The sequence below is a fragment of the Cucurbita pepo genome, chromosome 17 (genome assembly GCF_057944985.1).
Source record: "Cucurbita pepo subsp. pepo isolate OVF chromosome 17, ASM5794498v1, whole genome shotgun sequence".
Lineage (NCBI taxonomy): Eukaryota > Viridiplantae > Streptophyta > Magnoliopsida > Cucurbitales > Cucurbitaceae > Cucurbita > Cucurbita pepo.
This window is the reverse complement of record NC_141814.1, coordinates 1,749,332-1,765,125: the sequence shown is the minus strand read 5'-3', so window position 1 is coordinate 1,765,125 and position 15,794 is coordinate 1,749,332. Positions and strand designations below refer to the sequence as shown.

At 35.4% G+C, this 15,794-nt stretch overlaps 2 protein-coding genes across 3 annotated transcripts; one reads left to right on the top strand and one right to left on the bottom strand.

Moving 5' to 3' along the window:
• The first annotated feature begins 342 nt into the window (after nucleotides 1–342).
• LOC111778816 (P-loop containing nucleoside triphosphate hydrolases superfamily protein) lies at nucleotides 343–10,562 on the top strand. 2 transcript variants are annotated; one of them, XM_023658792.2, is made up of 16 exons: nucleotides 343–549; nucleotides 1,737–1,978; nucleotides 2,325–2,753; nucleotides 3,940–4,112; nucleotides 4,192–4,386; nucleotides 4,968–5,144; nucleotides 6,339–6,727; nucleotides 7,118–7,298; nucleotides 7,845–7,967; nucleotides 8,037–8,153; nucleotides 8,702–8,806; nucleotides 9,022–9,162; nucleotides 9,279–9,344; nucleotides 9,766–9,921; nucleotides 9,997–10,078; nucleotides 10,205–10,562. In XM_023658792.2, exons 2-16 carry the CDS (start codon nucleotides 1,810–1,812, stop codon nucleotides 10,255–10,257), a joined length of 2,556 nt encoding a protein of 851 aa, XP_023514560.2. In that variant the 5' UTR covers nucleotides 343–549; nucleotides 1,737–1,809; the 3' UTR covers nucleotides 10,258–10,562. The 2 variants fall into 2 exon arrangements, with proteins under 2 accessions (XP_023514560.2, XP_023514562.2); XM_023658794.2 differs by having other exon boundaries at nucleotides 1,705–1,978.
• Nucleotides 10,563–11,625: 1,063 nt separating this feature from the next.
• On the bottom strand, nucleotides 11,626–13,145 carry LOC111779158 (uncharacterized). The gene is made up of 3 exons (XM_023659235.2): nucleotides 12,873–13,145; nucleotides 12,483–12,612; nucleotides 11,626–12,340 (listed from the first exon to the last, which is right to left on the bottom strand). The coding sequence occupies exons 1-3, from the start codon at nucleotides 13,024–13,026 to the stop codon at nucleotides 11,833–11,835; spliced, it is 792 nt and encodes a 263-aa protein (XP_023515003.2). The 5' UTR covers nucleotides 13,027–13,145; the 3' UTR covers nucleotides 11,626–11,832.
• Nucleotides 13,146–15,794: the final 2,649 nt, after the last annotated feature.

The following is a 15,794-nucleotide window of genomic DNA, read 5'->3' as shown; positions in this document are numbered from 1 at the left end:
TGATAGGTCTCATAAAAAACGGAGAAATTCAAATGGTAGCACAATAACGAACCCCAACATTCGCTTGATCCATTTTTTTTTCTCGATTGATCTATGTAGAATCACAAAGTTATATTTTTAGTAAAAGTTAAATTATTTTTTTAAAATATTTAATAATTTTTAAAATATTTAATCCTATATATTATAAATAATTGTATGGTAAGCAATTTTTTTTTTTTTAATTGTTGATATTTTTTAGCCATTTTTTTAAAATGAACTATTTAGAATTAATTATTGTTTTTCACACACACGTATATAAAATAAATAAATAAATAAATAAAAGAACGAGGAAAACCTAACTCTTTCATCTTCGACTCTCTCACGTGCTCCATACCACTTCTTATTCTCTTCTTCTTCTTCACGTGGTCTCCTCCTCCGTTTCAGCAGCTCAGTGTCATCGTCGCCTCTTTTTCCCGTTCAGTGCTGTCGCCGCCGTCATCTTTCTTTCGCTCGTGCCGCTGCGGCGCCCCTCCTAGCGGTTCGCACTGAGTTTATACTCTTTTGTTACTGGTATTCTTCCAATCTCATCTATGGCTTTCTTTTCACTTGAAAAGCACAAACTAGGATATTCTTCTCTTTTTTAAGTAACAACACCGACTAGCAACCGGGAGAAAAAATTGAGACGTGGTTTGTGTTTTGGCGGTTCGGATAGTGGGTGTTGTTAGACGAACGATTCTCCACAATGGTATATGATATTGTCCACTTTGAGCATAAGCTCTCATGACCTTGTTTTGGACTTCCCAAAAGGCCTCATATCAATGGAGGTAGTATTCCTTGATTATTAGCCGAGGTGGGACTTTCATCATCCAACACCTCCCCTCGAACAAAATACGTCTCCCCTTAATCAAGGCTCGTCTCCCCTTAATCAAGGCTCGACTCTTTTTTCTTTTGGAGTCTTAGTCATTTTTTACTATGCCTTCGAGGAGGCTTGACTCCGTTTCTCTTGGAGTCTTTTGTTCGACATCTGAGGATTTACCAATCTATTCGCATGACTAAGTTTTAGGGCATGACTCTGATATTATGTTAGACGAACATGACTCTCCACAATGGTATGATATTATCCACTTTGAGCATAAGCTCTCAACAAAGTACGTCTCCCCTTCATCAAGGCTCGACTCCTTTTTCTTTTGGAGTCTTAGTCATTTTTACTATGCCTTCGAGGAGGCTCGACTCCTTTTCTCTTGGAGTTTTTTGTTCGACATTTAAGGATTTACCAATCTATTGGCATGGCTAAGTTTTAGGGCATGACTCTGTTACCATGTTAGACGAACACGACTCTCCACAATGATATGATATTGTCCACTTTGAGCATAAGCTCTCATGGCTTTGCTTTGGGCTTCCCCAAAAGACCTCGTACCAATGGAGATAGTATTCCTTGATTATTAACCCATGATTATTCCCTAAATTAGCCGATGTGGGACTTTCTTCATCCAACAGGTGTATCCCCCGCTTTAATTTGTTGCATATTTCTACAATTTAGGCTTTGATCATCTGCGTATCTCTTTGGTCTCAGCCGAGAATTACCTTGTTTGTGTGACCGTGGATTTTCCAGCATTTCACTTCTTTATTTATCAGAAATTTGGTTTGAAGTAATCTATAGCATTATTCAATTCTCTTTTAAATAGATTTGTACTCTTTCCTAAATGGCAGCAACTTCCTCCTTAGAGATTGTAGTTGTAATCTCTTTTCTTTCCCAGGAAACAAGCATTAGCAGGAGCAATTTGTTTTGCAGCCAAACTTGGGCGGTAGGCTGTATTCGAGAGTTCATAAATGGCTGAGGACCCAATGCAGTCGATATCTTCTCAAAAGAGAAGGCCAAAGAGGAAGAGAATCCAGAAAGACCCAGAATTGGACCGTCTCGATTCACTCTCATGGAAGTCATCAATCCCGAGGGATGACGCCTTGTCTGCTTTCATTGGATCCAACGATCTCGAAGGAGGTTTGAATTAATTTGTATGCTCTGCTTTAGAAGCTTATATTACACGCGTGGTCATACTAAATTAATTCTGTTGGGTTTGTGGCCTTTTTTCTGTATCTGATATCGTTTGTTCGTTGTTACATGTTCTGAGCACATTGCTTCATTTCGTTAAGTTGTTCTTCTATTTGTAGTTTTAATTATGTTTCGTTTATCAACAATGCTGAGAAATAATTAGGATGTGTATAGAATTCTTGTTTTATTGGCGTGGCACATAATATTGGTGTTAAATGATAATTGATGTTTATGGGGGTTTAAATGTTCGCTTGAACATTTTAGTAATGGTTTTGCTTATTTCAATGTACTACAGGTTTTCTTTCGCTTGAGGAGATTGACGAAGCAGAGTATGGCCTGACAATTCCAAAACCTGAAACAGTGAAACAGAAGTTGACATCAACAGCCAGCAAAAAGTCAAAGAAAGGTGAGCAAGACAATGTTGATGGCTGTGGGGGTGCATCGGGAGATGGTGAGGGTAGCATGAATAAGGAAGAGGGGGACAATATGAATATGGAAACAAACAAAAAAGGGAAGAAGGAGAAGAAGAAAAAAAAGACAAAGAAGAAAAATAAGGTCAATAATGAAGCCCCAACTAGTGAGGAAGATGTGGCTGAAAATATAGGTGGCAGTGATAGTGATGGGATCGAGACAGAGGTTGGAGATGAAATGGATGGCGGTGATGATTTGGAGATGGAGAAGAAGCTGCAGAAGAAAAAAAAAGGAACAAAGGATCATGGAATTGGTTAGTATTATTATCATATAAAACTTTGTGGAGCATAGTATTCTTGGTTTTTATACAAGCATTTGATTCATGAAATATTGTTATTCTTATTTAATCATTGAACTTGTCTCGTATTGTTTCATGGAGGCAAATTATATTTCTGTCATATTTGTGTGCTCTTTGTTAGAATTCAATCATTAGTTATTTGACCATTTTTTAGCAAGAAAATAATTTGATGTCATTGATGAATGTAATGTACAAAAAAGATAGGAAAAGCCCAAGCCACCATAGGTGGATTACAAAAATGACCTCCAACAAGCGACTATGATAGCATTCACAACAATAAAGAGCATTACAAAGCAAAATTTCCGTAAAACTATTAAAAGAGATAAGCTTATCTTTGAGAACCTGATTATTCCTTCCAAAGAATCTCTCTTCATTGCAAACGATATAGTTGCTTTTGTTCCTTTGAAAGGATGCTCATAAGGATTAGCACTAGAAAGTCCACGGTGTTCTCCCGAATGCCTGTAGCCCAGCCAAATACATTTATCATTTAGTTCCAGTATAGCCGCACAATTGGAGAGTAAGCAAAAAGAAGGCATTGAGTTTTTGAACTTTCCCTGCACATAAAGCCTCAGCTTGAAGGGCTGCGGTAGTGTATGACATTCTTCCCTGTATACTATCAACCATATTGATTGCTTCATGGCTAAGTTTCCAAAGGGATGCTTTGATCTTTTTAGAATAGGATCCCTTCCTTATTGTCGTGTATGGAGGATTCTCGTTGGTGCCCAAACTATGGACTAAATTCATCATCGATGATTTAACAATGAGTTTTCCAGAGAGATCTGTGAGCTGTATCCATGCATCCGGTGTCTCATTGACGCTCACCGTGTATCAATTGTGTACAAGGGTGGACTGTTCAGTAATTTCATCATCTTTGAGGAGTCTTCTGAGATTCAAATCCCAACTATTTGTTTCGCGAATCCATACCTCTGCCATGGTTTTGTTTGGTTTGTTGGAGAGGCTCAAATCATGGAGAAAGTTTTTGCCTAGCTACCAATTTCCAGCCAATGTGCATTTTCTGAATAAGATGTAGTTATACTTAATACTGTTGTTGTTTTGATTAGATGAACAATTGTTGAATTGTAAGTGACTATTCAGAACTTTTTTATATTTACACATTGCGTATAATCTGATTTGCATTTAGATAAAGAAATCAAGGATGAAGTTGAAAAGGATGCAGTTGATGAAACTGAATATTATGCATGGAATGAGTTGAGACTTCACCCTTTGCTTATGAAATCGATCTACAAACTTGGGTTTAAGGAACCTACAGCGATCCAGAAAGCTTGTATTCCAGCTGCTGCTTACCAGGGGAAGGTTAGTTTTCTTTCTTTCATTGCACGGGTGGAAAATGGACCATACTTTTGCCGGTCATTGAATTTTGCTCATGTGACAGGATGTTGTTGGTGCTGCCGAGACAGGATCTGGAAAAACACTAGCTTTTGGATTGCCAATCCTACAACGTTTATTGGACGAACGGGAAAAGTCTGGAAAGAAGTCTGAAGAAGAGGGAGCAGATGCAGGAAGATATGCTCCCAGAAGTCTTCTACGGGCTCTTATTATTACTCCTACTAGAGAACTTGCTATTCAGGTGGTTGTGATTTTTTATTTGATACTCACACATGGCTGGACGCTTAAATAAATATGTTTGTTGTGGAACAAGTGGGAGACAAAACATGCTAGGATCAACGTTATTAAGATAAGAAACACTAGGGATGACAATTTGAGGTTAAGAAAACTGTCTACCTTACAATGGTGTTCAAGGTCTCACAGTAGCGATCTCTTTATTGTTTGTTTATTATTTATTGTTGTCATGACGTTTGTATTAACTGGAATGCCTTTATATCCCGTTCTCACTGTGGTTTCTATTTTATTCTCCTTTCACTCATTTTTTGAGTTGGTATCCTTTGAACACTTTCGTTTCTTTCTATTCATTCATTCATGAAACCTTTGTCTCCGATTAAAAAGAAAAAGCTACCCTCTTAAGTTCTTTTAATGTTATAAATCTAATTCTATTTTGTTTTATTTTTATTTTGGTGTTGGTAGCATGATGAATTTAACGTTCACCAATCCATAATGGAAAATACCACACAGAGTTCAAATTGTTTTATTTGGAATTTTGTATCTATTGAATTTGGGTTTAACTCCCTCTCTTTTGTCCTTCATTATCAGGTAACCGATCATCTCAAGGCAGTTGCAGTGGGTACAAATATCAGGGTGGTTCCAATCGTTGGTGGGATGTCCACTGAAAAGCAGGAAAGACTTTTAAGGATGAGGCCAGAGATTGTAGTTGGAACTCCAGGGCGGTTGTGGGAACTTATGTCGGGAGGAGAAAGGCATCTTGTTGAAGTGAGCGCCTTATGATACTGGTTAAACGTGTCCATATCTTCACTCTCCAATCATAAAAATGAATAGTCTAATTTTTTAATCTTGCCAACCTTTTTTGACTCCATCATCATCTATTATTTAAGCTCATTAATCAACATATTCGTTTTGTTGCAAACAAACTTCATCAATCTGTTGCCTTTAACTCCATAATGTTGTGGTTTATTTTCTTCGTGTGGTTTTCTTTTCCTGTTTAAATTGCTTATTTTTCTTTCCTGTGCAATTATCTCAATTATTTCCTCTTCTTCGTTACCCTTGTAATATGTTGAGCACCAATGAAACCTACTTGTAAAGTAGGGAGTAGGCATAGTTGTAAAACTGCTCAGTTAGTCAGGTTCTATTCAAGATGTTAACCAATGACCTATAAAGCACCAACCCTTGTAAAATTTTGAAGTGTCGGTGTTGAACACATATTGGTCATTGATACGCTCCGACATGCTGTTTTGCGTGTCAAAATTTTTTTTTTCCTCCACTTTTTCACACGGCAGGGACATTCTCAGACATGACTAAGACGTAATGTTAAAATGTTCCACGATTTAGGTCTTTTAAGCCCATTCAAAAGAAAGCCAAATACCCAACAATTAAAGCCAAACTGACCACACGTATAAACCTCAAAATATTAGGGTTTCTTTCCATCATTTCCCAACCCTCACAACTGCTTATTAATGACAACAACCGAGACCATTGTCGGTTGTCGTCAACCACCAGCAACCACTGGTGAACAGGACAAAGATGGGGAAAATATGTAGTTGCTTGTTTGTTTCAAATCCTTGTAATTTCTTGTGTAGGACTTACTGGATATTGGATATTTTTAATGTTGTAGTTTTTTGTGTAAAGCTTATTCGATATTGGATATTGTAAATATTGTTTGTTAATTGTTATCTTATCATCATCTTTTTAATATATAGCATGGCTGTTATTTTGATGTTTAAAGGTAGAAATTTACATTAAAAGTATTAAATATTCATAACAGCTAAAAAGTACACACATTTATTTAAACAAAAACTAACGTGTTTCCATCGTTTCGTGTCTTGCTTTTTTGGAAATCAACTTGTTCTCGTGTCCGTGTTGCGTCGTATCCATGTATGTGCTTCTTAGTCAATGGCTAAGCTATAAATAGGATGATAATGTTGACGCTCTTCAAATTTTCTGTTTCAGTTGCAGACATTGTCTTTCTTTGTACTGGATGAGGCTGATAGGATGATAGAAAATGGACACTTTCGTGAGTTGCAGTCCATTATTGATATGCTCCCTGCGGCAAATTGTTCTACAGAAAATTCACAAAATGCAGAAAACTCTTCGACCAGTCCAAGTTCTCAAAGAAAGAAACGGCAAACACTTGTGTTTTCTGCAACATTGTCACTGTCTTCTGATTTTCGCAAGAAATTAAAGCGTGGATCATCCAGACCTAGTCAATCAGGAGGGATGGATGGTTTGAATTCTATAGAAGCTCTGTCTGAGAGAGCTGGGATTAGACCTAATGTTGCTATTATAAATCTGACTAACACATCGGTTTTGGCAAATAATCTTGAAGAATCATTTATAGAGTATGTGCCTTTTCATCTGATATCTAGCATTTTGTAACTCTTCTATTGTTTCTATTGTATATTTCATTTATATCATGTACTTGCACAAGGAATATTCAAAATGTTCCCCAACTGACTTATATTCACCCTATAAATGATGTTTTGTGGTTGAGGAAAGCCGATAAGGATGCTTATAGATTACATTACATCTTTGCCTATCATCTTTGCCTCCTAATTTTTGATAGATTACATTACATCAATTTGATAATTTCTTTGTGCCAGCAATTATATCAGGCTTTCGGTATGTCATACCATCAATGATGGTTGTGGCTGTCTTTTTGAGTTTTCTCTGCATTGATTAATTCTTCTCCAGTGGATGTGGAACATTACTGACTCATGACCTACTTGCAGATGTAGGGAAGAAGACAAGGATGCTTATTTGTATTACATTCTGTCTGTTTATGGAAAAGGCCGCACAATTGTCTTCTGCACATCCATTGCTGCACTACGTCATATTTCTGCTTTATTGTGCATTGTTGGTATCAATGTCTTGACTCTTCATGCTCAAAGGCAGCAACGAGCTCGCTTGAAGGTTAGCTTACTATTTAGAAGACACCCAGCTAGTATCTGACATAAAACTTTTCCATATGTGGAGGTGCTGACTTGACAACAACTTGTACTACCAAAATTTATTTTCTATCATTTCATTGAAAAAGAAATAAGTGTCATTGAAAGTAGTGAAATTACTGTAGCAGTTCTCAAGAAGCTACAAAAACTCCAATTGGAAATGATCAAACAAAGAGTATAGTAATGAAACTGTGTGGAGGAAGAAGAGCTATAAATCGAAGATCTAGAAAGAATATTGTCTTGGACTTCCCCTACACCACCCTGTAAATCTTTGGAAAAATTCTTTTATTTATTTCAACCAAGTGATTTCACTTTATAGCTCTAATAGCATTGGACCAAATTAACTTAGTTTTCCTCTTTTAAGAAGATTAATGCTAATGCAAAAAGGAAGATGTTTTTTCCTTTTCAGTTTCAGGTTAAATGTATCCTCTGAATATTAAACATAATTGATTTCATGTTATAAATTTTTTTAATTAGTTGTATCAGAGACTTCTGTTTTTGTTTATCGTAGGCAATCGATCGTTTCCGCGGAAGGGAAAATGGGATACTGATTGCCACTGACGTTGCAGCTAGAGGCCTCGATATTCCTGGTGTTCGAACTGTTGTCCACTATCAACTACCACATTCAGCTGAGGTTAGTAAGACACGACTTACTGTACACTTCTTCTGTCTAAGTGTTACTAAATGTTTTATTTGGCATTAGGTTTACGTTCATAGAAGTGGAAGAACAGCCAGAGCTTCTGCTGATGGATGCAGTATCGCATTGGTCTCTGCCAATGAAACTTCCAAATTTGCTACTCTGTGCAAATCTTTCTCTAAGGTAGCAGATTTACAGTGGTTTTTTAATTTTAGTTTCTACAGGCATAGGTCATTTGGGAATAAATCTTTATTGAAAAATTTACTCGACCATTTTCTTTGTTTTCTTAACTTTCTCTGCCTGACTTACATTTTAAAGAAATAGTAGCTATCACTATTTGGTCCCTAGTTAGATTCAATGTTTCTATGTGAGGTTTGGTGGAAAAGCTTTTTTGCAATTATCTTTTAGGGTCTTATTTTACTTGATTAGAGGTCCTTCCTATTTTTACCTCATTCTTTTGTGGCCTCTCTTTTTGTGTGCACGTGTTTTCTTTCCTTTTATTTTTTTCCGCAATGAAAGTTGTTTATTCATCATAAAAAAGAAAGAGGTTTCTTTAATTTTTTTTGTAGTCTTTTTGGATGTATGTATTTTTTGATAGGAAACAAAAACCATTTCATTGATGTATGAAATAGATACAAAAGAAAGTACTACCAGAGATAATTACAAGAATTGATGTAATGTCTTTTGGGCCATCCTCCTTATACTTGCTTCATTTGCTTTTGTTCTGTTAGGAAAGCTTCCAGCGATTTCCTGTTGATAATTCATACATGCCAGAGGTTCTAAAACGATTGTCTCTTGCACGCCAGATCGACAAGATTCTGCGGAAGGATTCTCAAGTAAACATTGACATAATTTCATGCCTATTTATTGATATATAGAAATTTATGTCTTGGCGCTTTTAAGTTTCATTCTGCTTGTTCCTTACTGTGTTAATTGGTGTCAATTGGCAGTTGATTTTTCTGTGCAATATCATAGTTCTAATCCTAGAGTTACGTATCACTTATTTAGTTTTTGGTCGTTATGAATTTAAAGCTATGTTTCTGATTTCTAGGAGAAGGCAAAAAAAACCTGGTTTGAGCGGAATGCAGAGTTAGTGGAATTAGTAGTGGATAACGATGACAGTGAAGATGAGAGAGCAAACAATCATAAGCAGAAGAAATTTGGCTCCATGCAGTTAAAGAAATTGCAAGAGGTATTACCCGCAATGGATAAGTTCGCATTAAAATTTTGTGATATGGTAGATATGTTAATACCTTGAGTAACAATAATATTTTCCTTTTTCTCAAAAATTTTCATTACTAATTGCAGGAGCTCGGCAAGCTGCTTTCCCACCCCCTGCAACCGAAATCATTTTCACACCGTTATTTGGCCGGAGTAAGTATCTGCTAGTATTGTTAGAAGTTCAGTCCTTAAGTTTTCTCCCTTTTGCCCTTCATCGAGTTTCTGGATTAAGGATTTTCATTTTGTGAAATGTTGTAATATGTTATATGATACGATACTTCGCATCCAGGGAAAAAGTTCTTCCAGGTAAAGAAAGAAAGTGGGAGTAAGAAAATAACCGCTGTTTTTGCAGGGCAAACAACAACTTATCATAAAACATTCAGATCATGAATTATCCTGTTTTATTGGTTTTTTGAAATATTCTTTTCTGTTTTTATATGTGCCAATGTATTTGGAATGTATCTGTTTCACAGTCAATAGGGTGCCCCTAAGTTCGAATAATTTCTGGTTTCAGCCATTGGTCGTTAGCTGCTTTTGTTTTCTAATAACTTGTTATTCTCTCATTCCTTATCAGGCTGGGGTCTCACCTCTTCTGCAACATCAATTTGAAGAGATGGTCAAGCAGAACGGGACTGTTCAGAATACGGGAGATAACAAAAGGAGGAAGTTGGCTGCTATTGGCCAAGATCTTACGGAACCACTTCAAGCACTTCGAACCGGTGGTCAACAGGTAATGTGAAACATTTTCTACGGGTGAATGTTTTTTTCCGTGGGCAAAGTTTCAACTCAGCATCCGTTTTGACAGGTACATATGGATGCAAAAGAGATGGCTGATAAACGGAAGAAAGTGGAGAACCTTAGGAGAAAGAAAAAAGAGGAGAAAAAACGTACACAACTAAAATCTTTACGACTTTTGATGGTTTTTCAAATTTTCATCTTTATATTTTCAGTTCAAAAGATCTTGTAGGAATATCTACTCTCAGGTTCTTCATATTGCAATTATTTTCTTGCAGGCTTGCGTGATCAGCGAAGAAATAAACGGAAACAGATGAAAGGCAAGATTTAGAAGATTGGCCATTCTGGTAAACTGTGCATTAACAATTGATTAGAGCTTATGATAAGATGTTCTTGAGTAAGTTAAAGAGTTTTTAGTTCAGTTTTTTTTTTCTTATAAAAACAATTTGAACAAAAAAAAAATGCCGATTTTGGTAATCTGTAGGCAGAAATCAAAATTTTCAGCAGAGATTTTAAGACATATTTGAGTCTGATTGAATAATATTTTATTTTTAATGCCAAAGCTAATACTGGAATATTTGAAATCTTCTAAATCATCCTATGAGAATAGTGAATGAATCTCTGAATTCCTATGCTTCTATCTAGGTCAAATTTGATAAATTTGTTTAGTCTTTCGTTTACTGCTAGCACACTTCAAGTCAATCCATATCCTTTTGTTTTTATTTTTGAGAAAAATTCATTTTTACCCATACTTACTCCAAGTCAATTTTATACATAAATTTTCCATTCCATAAAACTCCAAATCCCTAGATTACCTTAAACTTGTAATAGTGGTGAGATAGTGTCCTCAACATGAAATTACAAACTTGCATACAAATTAGTTAATAAATCACACTAAATTCAACCAACCAAACATTCCAGATCAGTTCAAGATGTCGAAATCCAACCACGAGAATTATGAACACAGCCAAAAAAGTATCAGACCCGACTTAAGAATCAATACCCAAGAAAATAATCATGTCTAAATGGGTAAAAATTGAAAACTTTACAGCCTACTGTAGAAAAGAAAAAGAACGACGATAAATGTAAAAATGAAACCACGAGACTAACTACAAAGAATCTATCACTTGATTATTTTAAACAAAAGTTATCTTACCAAAATATAAATTTAAAACAAGACATCATTTTTTTTTTTTTTTGGTGCTAAGGATAAGGAATAGAAAGACAGACAATGACATAAACTAATAATAAGTGGGTGTAAAAGTACCATTATATCTAAGTTTCCATTGAAGACATGAGTTTTATGTATCCTTGAGTTGTCGGACAGCTTGGTATTAGTTTATATAGATTTTAGACTAGGTATATGGAGGAAATTTCTTTCTTTGATTCCATCCTGATCAAGCTAGAGATACTTTATGCTGTTAGGATCAGCTCTTAGTAGAGCTCTATCTCAATAGAAAATTTTGTTATCCCTGATGAATTCGAAATCCAATCAATAATCAAATCGAGATATCAATGAATATTTAAGGAGTCAGCCTTATCCTAATATGTAGGACTAAGTGCTTGTGTTCGAACAATAGAAGTGGGTTGATGGCAGACCAAAAGATCACTTGCATTATCCAACTGATTTATTCTTTTCATTGAAGATTCGTATCTCCATACTCCATATATACTTTGTTTAAGAATAAAAAAGAGACAATTTGTAGAAAATTTTGGACCATAGCAAATCAAATTCCCCTTTTTATTACCCAGAAGCATACATGATAAGGTTCATAATTAAGCCTGTCTTGTAATTTGCATACAAAAGTTCATAAAATAAAATTTTAAGGTAAGATTTGGATTACTCTCCAGCACTTTTACGATGAAAACACGATGAAGTTAAATCATTAATCTCGACCAAAAAAATTCAACAAAAGGGTGTAACTAGATCGTTCATATTAGCTTTTCCAAATGCAGAATTTGGTGTGAGATTGCCTTGAAAATCCTCAAAATTCCACAGGAATCCGTCCCATAATTGTTGGTCCTCTATGGAAATTGCCTCAGGCACTGACAGCAAGAGGCTTCCTGGGTGATCATGATGATCAGTTATTTGGGTATTGTAGTTACTGATCATGGGAGTACAAGATTCCTGGCTTATTTGAGGCTTAGAGCTGCTTAGTTCAGTTTTCATATTAGGTTGTTGGTTCAGTTGTTGCTGTCTTAGGAGTTCTCGATGTTGTTGTTGTCGTCGTAGGATCTCCCAATATTGTTGTTGTTGCTGCTGCTGTTGATACTGATGCTTTCTTAAAAATCGAGGGTTGGGCCTTTCATTGCAGATAGAAGTTACCTTTACCTTTTTCTTGAAATGGGTCCTCCAATAGTTCTTTATTTCATTATCAGTTCTTCCCGGCAAGCTTCTAGCAATGGTAGACCACCTACAGGATTTACAAGGGTTATTTCTTTTTAGCTGTTCATAATTTTGGACACTTCATATTTTCAAGTATGATACCGAACCCGAAAATTCTTGTTAAACGTCCGTTGGGCCCCTTAACATGACAAAAAAGAAGAGAGGATTACCTGTTCCCCCATCTAGCATGAAGCTCTAGAATTATGCTTTCTTCATGTGGAGTTATCTGCCCTCTCTTTAGGTCTGGCCTCAGGTAGTTTACCCATCTCAACCTACAACTCTTCCCATTCCTTTTCAATCCTGAATGCACCAAAAGAAGAAACGAATTAGAAAAAGGGAAAAGTTTGGCTTTGAAAGTTTAAGAAGTTGGAAGAAAGAAAAAGACAAATGATGACTCAAACCAAAGAAGAAAAAGCGATGGAAGAACAGGGGATCTACTGAATTTAGGAGAAGTGATGAGGGGAAACAAATGCTCAATTTAAAGTGACTAATAGAACACTCCAAAACTCGAACCGAACCGACCCGAAACTCAGGAGAGCTGTTTGCTTATGTGTCCATACCTGCAAGTTGAGCCACAGAGTTCCACCTTCCTTCACCATGAACTCTCACATACTCAATCAGCAACCTGTCTTCTTCAGCAGTCCAAGGCCCTTTCCTCCATCCTTCTTCCTCCACTTTGCCCCAACCAAAATGCTCACCCATCATCATCATCATCTTCCAAAGCCTTACTTTTCCTCTCTCTGTCTCTGTCTCTCTTCCAGATTTCTATGGCATATTGAGTTAATATCTGCTGCATATTTATATACTCACTCATGGTTTCATAGTTTTTCTGATCATGTCTACTGTTCAAGTTATAGTGATCATCATCATTTTCGAAACAATATTATATAATGGCATATATGTCCTCATCAATATTTTATTGTGTATTGCTCTTTTCCCTTTTTTTTAAAACTTCATCTTCTTTTCGGGACTGTCTAATCTTATTCTTCTTATATAAAAGATGACCCATTTGATTATTTTAACTAGATTTCCATCATTCTTTTAGGAAAAATATTATAAAGTGATGAGCTTGGAGTCATCTAGATTATATATATAGATTCTCTCCATATTTTTAACTATCCTAGTGTTCTTTTGCCTTGTAAATAGATCATATTTAGATTCTCTCCAGTAGGATTTTTCCAGATTTGAAATGGTTCAGTGCAGATTATCATTGTTTCACATCAACCAAGCTTGAGAATAATTTGTCACATGATTAAGATCTTTCTTTTAGCCATGATTCATCAATCAGCTAAGCTTCTATCGACTTAGTACTCTGATATAGCCTATACCCGTCCCACATGCCTCAATATCGAGCTACTTTTTGATAGTATGTCGTTTTTATATGCTATTATCTTCTCGGATTCACTTGAGACGTCCATTAAATTCTCTATGGTTCGTAGATACGAGACAATTATATCTGTTCCGAAAACACATCCGTCCTAACATTAAGAGAGAAGGAGAATTGTTGGCAATGATACTCAATAAGGAAAGGACAAACCTTGGAGATGCCAAAGCATTAGGTGACTTAAAAATTCCAATAATAATAATAATAATAATAATTGTAATAATAATGAAAAGTGAGGATTTTTAATAGGAGGAAAAAGAGATCCTAGGCCACGTAAACCCCTCTCCTTGAACCAAAATAAAAAGAAAAAAAAGTAATTAAAATATATAATTTAATTATTGTGAGTGGATGACCTTTTCAATTTTAAAAATATTGTGTATCCAATGGGATTCTTCCACCTGTTTGATTAAAGGAGAGATGAGATGTGCAATCTCCATTATATCCTCATTTAAATACTATATTTTCTTTTATGCCATTTTCAGCCTTTTGAGACATTAAAATTAAGTCCATTTGGACACATCGCCTTTCCTTACTCCTACCCTATGAGAGAATTTTTTGCATGCATTTTTTGGATTTTTTAAGAATAATTTTCGATTATGTTTTGAGCTGCCCGGGCGGTTCGGCTGCCTTTTCAACCTGGTGCAAGTTGTAAGGGGTCTTGGTCTCGAGTCGAGCTGGGGCGTCATTTCTTTCTCGTAGCGGGAGTGAGTGCACTACAAGACTAAACAAGTGACTCCCTCACTTCCCAGCATCGACGGTCTGAAAATTATTTATAAATAAATGATGAAAATTGGCGTTTATTTCATCTGGACTAAAACCATTCTTACCATTTGTTTCATCGGGAAAGATATTACTAAAGTCATTTATATAAATTCAAATTTTATACGATAATTATCCGTTTATAAATAATTTATTTTTTTTTTCATTTTTTGAAATTTATTTCAAGAAATTTTGGCTGCCAACTTCTAAAATATCTCTCCCCACATTCAAATCCCTACTCTATTAAGGAGTCTATAGCTTAGCTTTCAATTAAAAAATAATTTTTATTTCATTAAAAAAGAATTAATTACTTTAAAAAAATATTCCAAAGAGATAGCTTTGGAATTGCTTCAAAATCGTCTTCTAGCAAACGTGTTATGCACAAAGCCATCCCATTATGGAATTTCACCAACCATATCTAATTTAATATTTATTTGCTCTATACCCATCCATAAAAAATTAATCAAATAATAATCCGTGTATTTACGACTCGTTTAATTTGATGATGTCGTGATTTTAAATACGCACACGAAAACCAAAAGTAAATTGTAAGCTTCGATCTCTTAGATCTGTTGTTGATGTGGAATGAAGATTTGAATTTCGAATCTCGGGAGTAAAGGAATGGTACATGAATGAACCGAGACTACATCTGAATGAGAGCGATCCTGAAAATAGGACTTATAAGAATTAAAAGTCATTCCATATATTAACAAAGTGCACATTCCTTTTTTCGGTAGCTCAATCGTAGGAATTTCATTGTTAAATGTGTTTTGCTTGGAACAATTCTGTGTCAGGTGACCTCTTAAGAACTTTCTTAAGATGCATGTAAGTGAAGATAAAACAAGCTGGAATAACTCGCGTTGATCTGTGGCGATAGTTTTTACTCTTAAGAAACAAAGAGTAAGTAAGGTGACCATATCGTAGGGGAATGTTCGGGGTCATCAAGTAAAAAATCCAGATTTTGAAACTTGGGGGTTACAAAAATTACGTGTAGGGGAATGTCGGGGCCATCAAGTGAAAAATTCAAATTCTAAATCCTGAGCATTACAAAAATTACGTGTCATAACCATTGAGCTATGATCATATTGGTATTTAAAAGAAACCGGTGAACCCGAAGTATATAATAAATTTATTGAAATTGAGATCATCATATCTTTATCCAATGTTAGAAAGTATATAATATATGTTTATATAGAAGGATATAATTGAATTGATAACCTTTTTGGTACGGACAATGTGGAACAAAGGGATATGCTCTAATAATAAATTAAATAAAATAAAAGAACTTTACAAAAGTTGAAGTTGATTAACAGCTAAGCATTTAATTACCTTAATTATT